Here is a 15700-nt window from a genome sequence, read left to right on the forward strand (position 1 = left end):
GTATATAAAAAAGACAAACTCTTCTATGTAACAAATAAAACGTGAACACTAAACCTGTCAATGTTGCAATTGTATTAAGTCAAAGATATAGTATTTGAATGCATTTGTATAATAACGAGGCACAGACCCATGAATATTGTCACAAAGAAACTCATGAATAGGCAATAATTTATATCACAAATTTTGTCGTGTTGTCATATCCATTTAGCCAGAGTAGCCATGTTGTCCGACTGACTGATCAGCCTTTCTCCCTTAACAGTCTGTTCTATAAGAGGCTGATTAGTTTATGGCTAAAGCACTGGGCCCTGTGACAGCTGGCACCCCAAGTCCTACAGTCCCCCTCCAAGTGCATACCTTAGTGATGTCATCACGGTGTGGACCTATTGTCAAGTCAAGTCAACTTTATTGTCAAATATGCTATACATGCTCGACATACAGCACAGATGAAATATCAGTCCTCTGCATCCATTGCAAACAGGCAATGCAATAAATAAAAATAGAATAATTGAAAAAAACAAACAATATAAACACTCTAGATAGGAACTAGACATAGACCAAACACTCAAACAATATAAACAGTATAAACACTAGATAAGAACAACACTCGGACAATATAAACACTAGATATGAACTAGACGTAGACTAAACACTCATATATAAAACACACAAATTGGTTCAAATAACCATTGTGTGCCAATCTTGAATGGAGCAAGGACATAAAAGTGCATTTGGGTTTTAGGTTAATGCCACCATCTAGTGAACAGGTATATTCATGGCACATATTTCTCTCCCCATAACTACTACCATGCTGCTTTCATTTAAGCCTGTGTCACACGGTCTCATATCTTGCCACGCAAGCAGTGTATGGGTCAAACGCCAAGAAATGAGGCGTATTTTGTCCAAAATTAAAGTCCTGTGACGTACACTGTGTATATGTGACGTTTCTGTGGTGTTCCTGGGGATTGCATAGGGTTCAAGGGATGTACAGTTATGGCATACTGAGGCGCAGGACGCGTTGCCATGGCATAACTGTTTCATTGCTTTCACTGGCGTGGCTTTTCATTCTTCTTATGTGCGATGTTACTGCTGCATATCGGCAGTGCTTTGTACACTGTTTATTTAAAATTTAAAAAATAATAAAATAAATAATAATAATAAAAAAGGAGACACACACAGACATGTCTAGGGTATTTACATGAAACCCTGGGGTATTTAAATAATACTTCAATGTCTTCCAGAAAGACATGGGTGTATATGGAGGATGCAAGAAAAAAAAAGAAAAAGTGTCTATTATAAAGACACCGGCATCTATCAGTAGACACCAGACATGTCTCAGTGTTACATTTAGGGATATTAAATAAGACATGTCTAAGCCCTTTTTTATTTACAGTGCACCCGCCACTCGCGAGTTGTGAAATCTAATGGTGAGGAGAGATCGTCCCAGACTCGCCTTTCTCGGTGAGTGTGTTCAAAACAATGGGTTCCTACCTAGTATTCATGTAAAATCCAAGAAATATTCGACAAAAACTCCTTCCTCGCGCAGGACTCTTGGGCATGCTCCGGACTGCGTGCGCGCACGCCTTAAGGCTGGCTATATGATGAATTAAATGCCTTCACTGGATTCAAAGCTCGGAGAGCAGTCTGTCATTGTAAGGGTCACTCGTTTGTTTTACGAAATTTAAATAAGACGTGTCCAAGCCCTTTTTAATTTACAGTGTATGCCACAGTTACATCACATGTCAACTAAAGCATTCGCACAGCGTAATAGGTGTTCGAGCAACGTTCCCGCTGCATAGCTACGTACATGCTATGGATTTTTAAGTGCAGACTTAAAAACATGCCGCACCCTGGCGTACAAGGAGATCGTGTTACGCATCCTAGAGTATTAGCTACGTAAACTGGCAATGCTGTGACATTCCTTTCTTACTGCTACGTATCCTGATACGCCGTACATATGCAAGGCTGAAATGCCAACGTGTGACATAGGTATTAGTTTAAAAATGCTACACTCATCATCCAGCCATTCCAGTCGACATGCCCCGAACAGCCTCACTCCACATGCTCCGGTCCATCAACGCATTAGCGAGATCCGCCCTGTCAATTCCTGAATCTCTTGCAATCACATCTGGGAATGTCATTTTTCCTTGGCCGCTTGGTTTCCATAAAAGGAGGGATTGGATGATCTTGCCCTTTGCTCGTTGGCAGTGACCGGCAAATTGGAGATGGTGTTTTGTCAGCTTCTGGGAAATCGGGAAAAGTTTGCGATATATACGCTCACATGTGGCGTGCTCTGACCAATGAATGTTTTGGACACGTCAAAGTAGATTAGTGTAGGTCCCATCTAGCCGCTGTTGTCGCATAGATAGTATCCACATCTCAGATCCATAAAGCAGGATTGGTTCAATCAACATTTCAAACAAACAGATAGAGCGTCTTCTCATGCTACGTTGCATAGAACTGTATTGCAAGCTGCATCGTAATTGCCCAGAAGTTGCATTTCTGGATGTAGTAGCGAGGGTGTGGTTGAGTATCGGCTGTGAACGCCGAGGAGTTAGGCTGAACCAGCAGGTAACATGATGAGTTAGACCTGTGTCTAATTACTGGCCATCTATTAATGGGTGTCTCCGTGTGCCTTTCAGATGACCAATAATATGAAAGAGCTGTGTTCCCCAACGCTTGTGGGGTGTGTGGTCACTGAAAACAGAAACATAATAAAATGCACCTTGAATTCTCTCACCTGTCTCCCAGTTCCTCACTGCCCTAGCATAAAAAGCTGTTAAACTGGATTAATAAGCTTTACATTTAAGAAACCAGAGTTCATTCTCCATCAGTTGCCCAGAGTTCTATGTTATAAACAAAGTTAGAATCTGATGCCTGCAATAGACTCAAAAAGGTTGGGACAGAGGCATTATTACCACCGTCTTACATCACCTTTCCTTTTAATAAAAACACTTTATCGTAAGGGATCTGAGAATACTAATTATTGCACTTTTGCAATTGGAATTTTTGTCCATTCTTGCTTGATATATGACTTCAGCTGCTCAACAGTCCATGGTCACCGTTGTCCAATTCTCCTCTTCATGATGTGCCATACATTTATCCAATAGGAGTCAGATCTGGAATGGCAGCAGGCCAGTCAAGCACACGCACTCGGTGTGTATGAAACCACGTTGTTGTACCCTGTGTAGAATGAAGCCTGGGATTGTCCTGGTAAAATAAGCATGGACATTCCGGGAAGAAATGTTGCCTTGATGAATATGTCGCTCTAAAATCCCAACATACACCTCTGTGCCAAATGTTACCTTCACACACAAACATGCAACTCATCTGTGCTGTGGACACTAATGCACCCCCATACCATCACAGGTGCTGGCTTTTGTATCTTTCTCTGACGACAAACTGGATGGTCGTGTTCACTTTTGGCACGGAGAATTTCACATTTGGTTTTCCCAAAAACACGTTGAAATATGGACTCATCTGAGCACAGCACACGTTTCCACTGTCTTTCAGTCCATCTGGGATGGGTTTGGGCCCAGAGAAATCAGCATTTCTGCATAGAATTGATAAATGGCTTCTTCCTTACGTAATACAGTTTCAGGTTGCATTTCTGGATGCAGCAATGGACTTAACTGGCCACGGTTTACCGAAGTACTCCCGAGCCCACGTGGCTATATGTCACGTTAGCATGACGGTTTCTCAGGCAGTGCCGCCTGAGGGCTCGAAGGTCAAGCGCATTCGACAGTGGTTTCCGACTTTGCCCCTTACGCACCGAGATGTCTCCGGATTCCCTGAATCTTTTCACAACATTAGGTACTGTAGATTTTGAAAGACCTAAATTCTCTGCAATCCTGCGTTGAGAAATTCTTTTTGAATTGACTAACAACTCTCACGAATTCTGGCACAAAGAGGTGAGCCACGGCCCATCCTTGCTTGCAAAGACAGCCATTGGTGCTGCTCCTTTTATACCCAATCATGATCCCCTCACCTGTTACCAATTAACCTGCTTATTGTGGAAACTTCCAAAAATGGTCTTACTTGAATATCAAACTTCATTATCTCATTATATCAAGCCGCTTTGTCCTGTTCTACAGGGTCGCAGGCAAGCTGGAGCCTATCCCAGCTGACTACGGGCGAAAGGCGGGGTACACCCTGGACAAGTCGCCAGGTCATCACAGGGCTGACACAGACACATACAACCATTCACACTCTCATTCACACCTACGCTCAATTTAGAGTCGCCAGTTAACCTAACCTGCATGTCTATGGACTGTGGGGGAAACCGGAGCACCCGGAGGAAACCTACGCAGACACGGGGAGAACATGCAAACTCCACACAGAAAGGCCCTCGCCGGCCACGGGGCTCGAACCCGGACCTTCTTGCTGTGAGGCGACAGCGCTAACCACTACACCACCGTGCCGCCCTAATATCAGACTTTTCAGTCTTATTTTGCCTCTGTCCCAGCTTTTCTTATGTTGCAGGCATCAAATTCTTCCTTCGTTTATATTTACAAAATACAATTAAGTTGGTTAGTAAAACTATTGAAAATCTTTTCTTTGTTCTTTTGTCAGTTAAATAAAATTTCATGTGAATTAACAAAAATCACAGATTTGCGTTTTTATTACATTTTAGAAAATATTCCAACCTTTCTGGAAATGGGGGTTGTATGATCTGAGGTTGCATGTCTGGTAAAGGACCAGCGGCGATGGCAATCGTTAGCTCAACAGTCAATGCACATGTTTACACTGAGATTCTGGACCCTTTTCTCAATTCACTGACAGAAAATAGGTTTGGTGATTTTTCAGGTTGATAGAGCATCTTGCCACAGAACAGAGAGTTTTAAAGCTTTTCTTCAGGACAGGCATATCAACTCAATGACAGCCAGCAAACAGTCCGAATCTCGTTCCGATTGAAAATATGTGGTGGAAATAAATAACTTGATTAATGACAAGGCTCCATCCTGCAAAGCTGATCCATCAACCTCTATTCAAGAAAGGTGGAATCAGCTTGATGGAAAATATTTTTCATTTGTGAAAGTCCATGCCACAAACAATTCAGGTCATCATGAAAGCTTGGAGGAGCAACCAAGTAATATTTTTTTTTTTTTGGTGAGGAGTCCAGAATTATTTCCTCAACAATCACTGGTTTCATAATTTTTTCCTCTACTTGATCTGGAGAAAAAAAAAATTAAAAATAATTTAAAGGGTTTTTTTTTTTTAGGTATTTTTCATGAAGTCAGAATATTCATCCATTTACACAAAACATTCATGCTTATTTGATACAAACTTTAAGGGGTGGAAAGCAGGGTGAACATCCTCCAACCATTTTCAATCAACAGGGAATAGGTTCCGTTCTGATCCGCGCACCAAATTTTGAACTGTTCAGAGCATTTTGACCGAAAATAAATGGGTTCAGAACCTGAAAAGTTGGCTCCCAGCCAGAACCAAATTATAGGGTTTTTTTAAAATAAATAAATAAATAAAAACCACAAACCGTGATGACATCAGTGGGTATGTCATTAGTTTGGAGAGGAAGCAGAGCACAGAAACGAAGAACGGAAAAACAAACATTTGCAATAACAGAACAAAAGCTTGCAGATAATCAAATCAATGCACACCGCCATTTTGTTACTACCGTTTACTCCAGGTGTAAACTGTGCAATGACCTCCATTCATGACGCATCCTTGATTACAACGGTTCTGCTCAAAACTGTTGAAAACACGGGCTGGTTTGTTAGCTGGCACCAAGGTTCAAAGAATCCTGAACGGAACAGGTTCTTGAACTGACAATATGGTGGCTTAGCTTTACCCCGTTGGTCGAAAAGGGATGCAAGTGAAGAGAGTTCATAATTTGTACACACGATTATCTGAGATCACTTCCAATTGGTGTCTAATCTCAAATTCAGAAATCTCTCAAATGAAAAGACCTGTATTATTCTCTCTTTACCAGGAAATAAGTCTTACAAATAATTTCATGATTGGTTTCTTACTGTTATGTTTAAAAAAAATATATATATATATATATCTTTCAATGTTGTAAAATTAGCCTAGTATAAAAATTGATCAGTGGTTAAGAGTTTGTACAATTAATCGGAAGGTTGAGAGTTCAGGTCCTAGTATTGCCAAACACTGTTGGACTTGTCTGAGGATGGTCCTTAACCCAAATCTACTCTAGTGGTGCCTTACAAATCCTGACTCTGCACTCTGACCCCATTCCAAAGCTTGTGGAACATAAATTGTCTTCAAGTAAGCAGCCAGAGCATCATACACACATCCTGAACTGACAAAAGTTCATGTAGCCCCATGTTTTTAAATTATATGTTTCGTTTGAAGCAGTTAGTGGTTGGTCATGCCAGCTCAGTCAAATTGCCTCCTACTTTGAATTAGGGTGGATCTTGGGCACTTGGTGACTCAACATTCCAGACTTTTAGGGTAGGGCTATGACTTGCTAAAGTAGGGCATCTCTACCCCTTTATTTCATATTTATTAAGTCCAGTGGGTTTTTTTGAAACAACTTTGATGTTGGAAGATGAAAACTGTATTATTTAGCATTATACTCCAGCGTTGCTGAATTCTTGTATCTGATTAGTTTGAAAACTTTATCATTTCCATAGTAACAACCTACACAGGGACTCTTATACCAGATGCTCCACATTATCCGAGACTAATAATTATTAAAGAAATCATTGTTTCGTGAAGGTTTTAATGAAAAGTTAAAAAGAGTCTGGTGGGGAACAACTGTCACTACAACACTACTTGTTTCGCCGCGTTAAATGTAAGAATATACAAAACATACATCTCATCTCATTATCTCAAGCCGCTTTATCCTGTTCTACAGGGTCGCAGGCAAGCTGGAGCCTATCCCAGCTGACTACGGGCGAAAGGCGGGGTACACCCTGGACAAGTTGCCAGGTCATCACAGGGCTGACACACAGACAACCATTCACACTCACACCTACGGTCAATTTAGAGTCACCAGTTAACCTAACCTGCATGTCTTTGGACTGTGGGGGAAACCGGAGCACCCGGAGGAAACCCACACGGACATGGGGAGAACATGCAAACTCCGCACAGAAAGGCCCTCGCCGGCCACGGGGCTTGAACCCGGACCTTCTTGCTGTGAGGAGACAGCGCTAACCACTACACCACCGTGCCGCCACAAACATACATGAGTTCGATAATAAATGAAAAACTGTAATCTTTGGCAAGTTGTTTCACAGCAAGCAACTTCACACCAGGCCCTTACTTATTTCCCTATGTAAATGATGGGAAGCCATGGCCTAATGGTTAGGTTAGGAAGTAGCTTTGGGACCAAAAGGTCACTGGTTTGATTCCCTGGACCAGTAGGAATGGCTGAAGTGCCCTTGAGCAAGGCACATAACCCCTAACTGCTCCCGAGGCTGCTCTGGGTATGTCGTACATCGCTCTGGATAAGAGCATCTGCTAAATACCATTAATGTAATGTATAAACAAACAAACAAATAAATTAATAAATAAATATGCCTATGAAATAAATCCTGAAAGAAATGAGACAATAAAATGAGTCAATATAGTTCAATCAATAAATAGGTTTTTATTTCAAAATGCCTTTTTCCAAAGAACTACTTTTATTTCCTAATGCCACATTTATTTCCCAGCTCTTTTTATTTCCATCTGTTAGATTCTAATGAATGGGGCGAGGTTACCTCACAGATTCAAACCAAAGCAACAGAACAGCACTGAATCATTCCCTGTGTCCGAAATCGCTCCCTACTCACTATATAGGGCACTATATAGTGAGGACGCCATTTTGTAGGGCTGTCCGAAACGAAAGTGAGGATTATTTACACCCTATATAGTGCACTCAAAGTATCCCACAATGCATTACAAAAAGTTGTGTACAACCGATGATCACTAACCAAGCAATATAGCCCATCATGCATTGCGACCGCACTGAAAAATCAAATTAAAAGTCTCAAATTTGATTTAATGAAAGGCAGCGGCAAAGAAGAAAAGTAGTCAGCCTTGATTTAAAAGAACTGAAAGATGCAGGTACTTTGTATTGATTAATGTGGGAAATGTGCTCAGTATAATATGTATTTATCACAAAAATACATGCATGTATTTAGCATTTTGAAAACCCACCAGCCGCCTGATCTAGCACGTTTTAATTGTGCGACAGTAACGAAGTAAATACCAGCGTGACGGACAAGTGTCTGAAAGTGTTTTTTTTGTTTTACCAATGAGCTCACTGTATAGTCCTCTACGAACGAGTCCTGAACGAGTGAGCGAATTGAATATCCAGCAGCAAAATGTATGACCGATGGAAGGACAGTAGGCTTCATGGTCATTGAAGAAACATCTTGGACATTTTCCACATGAACAAGATGCTCGATCAGTCTCAATTTACAATTTCGACATCCATGTCTATATCTTGAAGAGCACTTATCTTCTGCTTGGGTATTTCTGAAAAAAGTGTTCAATACGGACCAAAATTGTATCTGCTTTTAAAACATGTTGATCACTTTGATCTGTTAAGGATAGTATGGTACCTCGGAGCGCAAAGATTTCTTCCACGTTATCCGCATAACAGCTTTCAAAAGTGATGATTCAGTATAGTGTTGCCAAAAAACTCTCACCAGAAGTCTCTTTCTGAAATGGCCTTAAAAGTCACCAAACTGGCAACACGGACTCAGTGCTGTTCTGTTTCTTTGGTCTGAATCTGTGAGCTAACCTTGCCCTGTTCATTACAATAAACAGACTGGGGGGGGGAGGTTAAAAAAAAAATAAAAATAAAATAAAAAAAAGCTGTACAGGTGACTCACTGCTGAAAGTATGGTGTACAGTCATTCCTCAAATGGGTGGCATTACTTTAAGTAGAATACCTACCTGTATACACCCATATTATTTGTCAGCCAGACTAACAACAAAATTAACCTCTAAACCCTGCTGGTCAAACTGAACAAACGTATTAGCATACAGCACAAGTTCACCAATGTATGCTACAGTTTTATTAAAGTGCATCCCAGGAGCTGTAGTTTTTATTGTCGTCATTTCCACCCTGTAACACGTCCTGCCGCAGCCTTGGACTGACCCATCTTTTATAGACTACTAGACCAGCAGGAATGGCCGAAGTGCCCTTGAGCAAGGCACCTAACCCCCAACTGCTCCCCAGGCTGCTCTGGGTATGTTGTATGTTGCTCTCGATATGTTGCATGTTGCTCTGGATAAGAGCGTCTGCTAAATGCCAGTAACGTAAATGTATTTCCCTGCACCCTACCATGTCATATTCCCTACTTACAATACTGCAATCCTGAATTCTCAGATCAGACGGCAGGGGTTGAAATAGTCGCTGGCCCATGGCCAGCAGCTTTTTGGAAGGGCCAGCAGGAATTTTAAGTTGCCAGCTCATCTGGCCAATTTTTTTTTTTAAATTGCATATAGACATGAAGCACCTCAATATAAATTTGTGTCAATAGAAAATATTTGCTTGTTAACTACAAGTATGAATGAGATCGTGAGAGAACCACTCATGTTGCACGTATTTATTACCATGCTTAGTGCATTTCATCTGCTGTTTTTGTGATCTTGTCCGTGACCGGTCGCCATGCGTATTGCAAATGACAGCCCTTGGGTTTCACTACGAAGCTGTTAGCGACCGTTTATTTATTTAAATTTTAAAAAGTATATAATTTTTAAATAAAAGTAAATAATATATTCATAAAAACCTCTGTAAAAAATTCCATAAGAAAAAATTCCATTTAACAAAAAAAAAAAAAAGGAATATACACATTCATAGTGCAAGAGGAAGTTTCTGGACAAAAGCTAGGCACAGTGCTGGAGGAAGTGTCTGGAGGTAAGGTAGTGTCACATGAATGGGCGATGGATAAATATAAATGCAGGAAGAGTTTATTTGAAAGCAAGCTGGCAAACAGTTCCAAAATGCGAAGCAAAGAGCAGAACCAGGGACAGACAATGATCAGGTGAGGCACAAACAGGATATACGAGGCAACGCAAAACATGGTCATGAAAACAGAAAACCAGAGTAGCAAAATAGTAATTAAGGATTGGCAACATCAGATACAAGGAACAGATCGTATACTTCGCAAAGTCTGTGTGTGAGAAGAGTCCTTATATGCGCAAGCTGTGATTGCACTCAGATCAGAAACAGGTGCATGGCGATTAGTCCTAATGAGCTTGAGCGCAGCATGCAAGTTGCAGTCTGAGGAGTGCCGAGCACCAACTCATGTACGTCACAGGTAGATACAGGCATAATAGAACATTATCAATGATTTCAGATAAGTTAGCACAATTGCATGCAGTCTCTACATAATATGGCTAAAATATGCTGTAATATATTCCACTTAAAAAAAAAAAGCAGCTGTACTACATTAAGTACTGTAAATCTACTAATTCTAGTGTCCTTAAGTTTGAGCATTGTTGGAAAAGTTGCTAAATTTGCCTAACACAGCCATAGAATAACAATGAATTGTGAAATTCCTTTTTATTATTATACCAAAACAAAATTATTAGCAGCACAACCTAATGTTAACACATTTTCAGTTAATTTCAGCTTTCTAAAAAGTGGTAAAATAGCAAAAATCAAGTGGTCACTAATATTTCTAGATTGGACCAAAAACCACTGAATTCGAATCACAGGCATCCGATTTTATTATGTTTTTTAAAATGGAACAATTAATGAGTTTAAGGACACATGGCCATAAATTCTCCGCTATTTTTTCCTGCTTCACCATGACCCAATTCAAGACACTACATCATGCATCACGTGGTGGGCTTTCCTCGTTCGCACAAGGTATTGTGGGATACAAATTTGAAACAGGAGAGAAAAATGGAGGATGCGAATGAAACGTGAAAGACCGACTACAGGTCACAGAAAGCAAGAAGAAAAAGATGTTATGTTGCAAAGGAAAGGAAACGCAGGACCAAACTTATAAATATCAGCGGTCAGCGACAGAATGATGTAACTGTCCATGCACGGTCAAAGGTAAACCTGTAGATGGCAGTAATGCAACGCTAGATACCAGCTGCCGTAAAGCCCAAAATAAGAAGGTAAATCTGCGCATGCGCACACGGACTCAGGGGTGATAGCGTTCCGGCGCCGCGCCGGATTTCCGGCGTACCGTGGCTGGGGAAAAAAAAAATCTAGTTCGCCCATTGTCCTGTGTCATTCAGAATTCCCTTTACTGTCTATCTGCGCATCTCAGAATGACACAGGACAATGGGCGAACTAGATTTTTTTTTTTTCCCCCAGCCACGGTACGCCGGAAATCCGGCGCGGCGCCGGAACGCTATCACCCCTGCGGACTTCCTCTGTATGCTTGACTGCACAAAGCGAGCAATTTCATGCACATTATTTGCGAGGGAATCCCCTCACATTAAATAACTTTCCAGCCACAGAATGGCCTGGGTTTTTTGTTTTGTTTTTTGAGATATTACAGAAATAAACATACATCACAATGACCAAATTTCACGGATTTTATGAAATCGAAAAGCCATATAACTTTAATATTGACAAAAGTGCGATTTTTATAAAAATCGGCATTTTACACATTTTGAAAAAGCCTCAAAATGCAATCTACTGGTTAAAATCAACCTGAACCTTGCAAGGCTGATGCTGACAGAGAATCAACTTTTTGGAACTTGTGGGTGTCATGAGGCTTATATTACAACCCCAATTCCAAAAAAGTTGGGATGCTGTGTAAACTGTAAATAAACAATGAAATAATTTGCAAAATCATGGAAACCCTATATTTCATCAAAAATAGTACAAAAACAATATCAAATGTTGAAACTGAGAAGCTTTATTGGTTTTGGAAAAATATATGCTCTTTTTTGTCAGCAACGTGTTTCTAAAATGTTGGGACAGGGGCACGTTTACCACTGTGTAGCATCACCTCTACATTTAACAACACTCTGTAAATGTTTGGGAACTGAGGAGACCAGTTGCTGTAGTTTTGAAAGAAAAATGTTGTCCCGTTCTTCCCTCATACACAATTTACAAGTAAAAGAGTCCGGGTGCTAAACTGGCCTGCCTGCAGTCCAGACCTGTCTTCCATTTAAAACACTTGGCGCATTATGAAGCACAAAATACAACAAAGATGACCCCGAATTGTTGAGCAATTGAAATTGTATATCAGGCAAGAACAAGACAACATTTCTCTTTCAAAACTACAGCAATTTCTCAGTTCCCAAACATTTACAGTGTGTTGTTAAAAGTAGAGGTGATGCAACACAGTGCTTAACATGCCCCTGTCCCAACTTTTCCGAAACATGTTGCTGACATCAAATTCAAAAGGAGCCTATGTTTTTCAAAAAAAAAAAAAAAAAATGCAATTTCTCAGTTTCAACATTTGATATGTTGTCTTTGTACTATTTTCAATGAAATATAGGGTTCCTGTGATTTGCAAATTATCGTATTGTTTTTATTTAGTTTACACAGGTGTCCCAACTTTTTTGGAATGGGGGGGGGGGGGGGGGGGGGGGGGGATGCCAACAACCTCTAATTAGCCCCCATCCTTGAGTGAAACTGTGATCATCTTCAAATATATGCTGACCTAGATCGTTCACTCGAGTTTAAAACTCTAAATCACTGGCAAATTTCTGAGGACTAAAACACTATGGGGCATGTTGTTATAAGAAAATAATCCACTTTAGGATGGTATCACCCCACTCCAGCTTGATCCCCCCCCCAATAACAACATGGCCCATCGTGTTTTATTCCTTAAACACACTGAAAGGCTGCATTTCATAGGATAACCATGATTAGGTGACTAACCTTCCTGTGCATGTAGCGAAGCATGAAGTCCAGAAGAAAACTCTTGCCTTTGCGAAAAGCACCAGCAACAGACAGCACCACCACTTCCAGATCTCGGACATCAGGAGCTAGGAGTATTTCTTCAAGCGCTTTTGTTTCCAAAACAAAGGAGTGATCCTCCTTATTGACGGTCACAATTTGGACCGCACCAGGTTCAGTGGGCATCTTTGGTTTTTGCTGTGGCAGCTATAACATGCATAACAAGTAAAGAAAGAAAGAAAGAAAAGCACAACTTTATTCATCACACACTTGGGAAATTTCCTCTCTGCATTTAACCCATCTGAAGCAGTGAACACACACATGCGAACAATGAGCACACACACATACCCAGAGCAGTGGGCAGCCACACTAACAGTGCCCAGGGAGCAGTTGGGAGTTCGGTGCCTCGCTCAAGGCCGTCCCATATTAGCCTAACCGCATGCCTTTGGACTGTGGGGGAAACCAGAGCACCCGGAGGAAACCCACACAAGACATGGGGAGAACATGCAAACTCCACACAGAAAGGCCCTCGCCAGACACTGGGTCCGAACCCAGAACCTTCTTGCTGTGAGGTGACCGTACTAACCACTACACCACCGTGCCGCCCACAGTTAGGCTTAGCAATTTCTGAGTAAATGTAATCTTAGTCAGTGTTTCTGACTTGAATCATGTTTGCCAAGAAGCCTAGATCTTTATAGGAAGCATCATGTGAGACAACGAAGGGTCTGTTGGTTTTTCTGGAAATGTGTAATGTAGACTTAGAGAGGTTAAAAGCATGCTCTGAGATCTACATCCTAGTGAAAGAACGCCATTGTTTTTGCCATCTTGGCCACTGTCGCCTGCAGCCAAATGAGTCCAGTCACCAGTTTCATGCAATAACGTCAGAAAAACACTATTATTATGTAACTAAAATCACTGCACATCTGCATCCGCTGGACAAGGATGATTGCTTAATGTCTTTTAGAAATAGAAATGCAGACCAACCAGCAGTAATAGTCTACCATCTATCCATCTATCATATATATTTGTAGAACTCCCTGAATGTGCAGTAGTGGTTTAAGGTGTGGTAGCCTGCATGAAAACAAGTGACAACATGCCACACATTTCTCACTAGTGAGTCTACTGTCCTTCACATGGGAGAACATGGAAAACAAAACGCAAAAACTTGCTCTCCAATACATTAATCAACTTGTGTCATCATCAAACAAGCAAGGAGCTAAAAAAAAAAAAAAGTCGAGTTAAAGTGAAATATTTTGGGGTGTTTCTCCAGCTTGTAGGAGTTTTTGGACCTCAGGAGTGTCCAAACTCAAAGCAACGTGTCAGCTTTACGTAAGCGTGAAGAGGAAGAGTGTAGCCTTTACTTTCACAGCAAAATAACATGAAGTCATGGAAACTTTACAAGCTCTAAAATGGTGGTAAATATCTCGACACACTTTTGCCACGGGAAAGTACATTTGCTAATCCTGCCTGCTATTCAGTTAGCACAAATCCTCGAGTGACAGTAAACAGTTTACAAATAGATAATAAAGATATTTTCATTTTCTTGACCAACCTGCACATAAATTACAAAATTATGACTTAGTAAAATGGCTGATCCTGAAGAGGAAAAAAAAACTTTTAATCTGTAATGGTGCCCTGCAAACTCGTTAAACAACCAAAAACGCAGGAACTACTTTCAGAAATAAACACTCCATAGACTAAAACTACACCGTTTTAATCCACCTTACCTTTAGTTCTGTGAGGTTATTAAACTTGCCAAAGCATCAATTTCAGAACAGTAGTCTGGAAATAATTCAGCAACTTTTTCCCAAACGCTAAACAGACCTGAAGCGCCCACACCCAATTGCTTCATGGGAAATGTAGTTTTTTGTAATGGCTCTGCCCTCAATCCGAGGCCGCGTAACAAGGCGGAAGTGACGACAATAAAAACTACAACTCCCAGGATGCACTTTAATAAAACAATAGCATACATTGGTGAATTTGTGCTGTATGCTAATATGTTTATTCAGTTTGACCAGCAGGGTTTAGAGGTTAATTTTGTTGTTATTCTGGCTGACGAATAATATGGGTGTATACAGGTAGGTATTCTATATAAAGTAATGCCAACCATTTGAGGAATGACTGTACACCATACTTTCAGCAGTGAGTCACCTGTACAGCTTTTTTTTTAAATTCTCAATCTGTTTAATTCTAATAAACAGGGCGAGATTAGCTCACAGATTCAGACCAAAGTAACAGAACAGCACTGAGTCTGTGTTGCCAATTTGGCGACTTTTAAGGACGTTTCAGAAAGAGACTTCTGGTGAGATGTGTTTTTTTTGTCCCCCCCCCCATATTGTACTGAATCATCACTTTGAAGCCTACTGTCCTTCCATCGGTCATACATTTTGCTGCTGGATATTCAAAAATTCGTTACTGTTCTGGTTCTGTTACTTTAGTCTGAATCTGTGAAATAACCTCGCCCCATTCATTATCGCAGTGTTTCTCAATCACTAGCGAAGCGCCATCTAGTACGAATTTTTTTCAAGTTTGAACCCAAATACGAAATAGTTCAGGATGTCGTTGTGTCCCAAATCCGGTAGCTGGTTTGCTGTACACTTTTTTCAAGTGAAATCAAGGCCTTTCAGTTACAGAATTTGGGCTTTTTCCGTCGTGATACAGGGTAATTTGGGCTTTTCTGCACTTGCAAAGTGCTGTTTTCAAACCTGCTGCTGCTTTTTTTTAGCTACAAAGTTATGAATAAATAAAGAACTATAATATGGATTTAAGCACTGCCTAAAAGCGGAGCTCCCATCTGTTTCTGGGTTGTAGAATTTTCTTATATTCAGTCTCTTTTGTTTTATTTCTTTACTGGCCACTAGGCGGCGTGTATGACTGGTAATTACTAATACTGGCCACTAGGCGGTGTGT

At 40.7% G+C, this 15700-nt stretch overlaps 1 protein-coding gene across 1 annotated transcript in view; it reads right to left on the reverse strand.

Moving 5' to 3' along the window:
- Positions 1-14643, reverse strand: part of atl3 (atlastin 3) — a 28944-nt gene extending 14301 nt beyond the window's left edge. Inside the window, exons 1-2 of the mRNA XM_060927847.1 lie at positions 14518-14643; positions 12773-12997 (exon numbers count right to left, since the gene is read on the reverse strand). Coding sequence (XP_060783830.1) covers positions 12773-12976 — 204 coding nt within the window. The 5' untranslated portion in view covers positions 12977-12997; positions 14518-14643. The remainder of the gene's footprint in view (positions 1-12772; positions 12998-14517) is intronic.
- Between the last annotated feature and the right edge of the window lie 1057 nt (positions 14644-15700).

This window comes from Neoarius graeffei, chromosome 8, assembly GCF_027579695.1.
Source record: "Neoarius graeffei isolate fNeoGra1 chromosome 8, fNeoGra1.pri, whole genome shotgun sequence".
In the NCBI taxonomy this organism is placed as follows: Eukaryota; Metazoa; Chordata; class Actinopteri; order Siluriformes; family Ariidae; genus Neoarius; species Neoarius graeffei.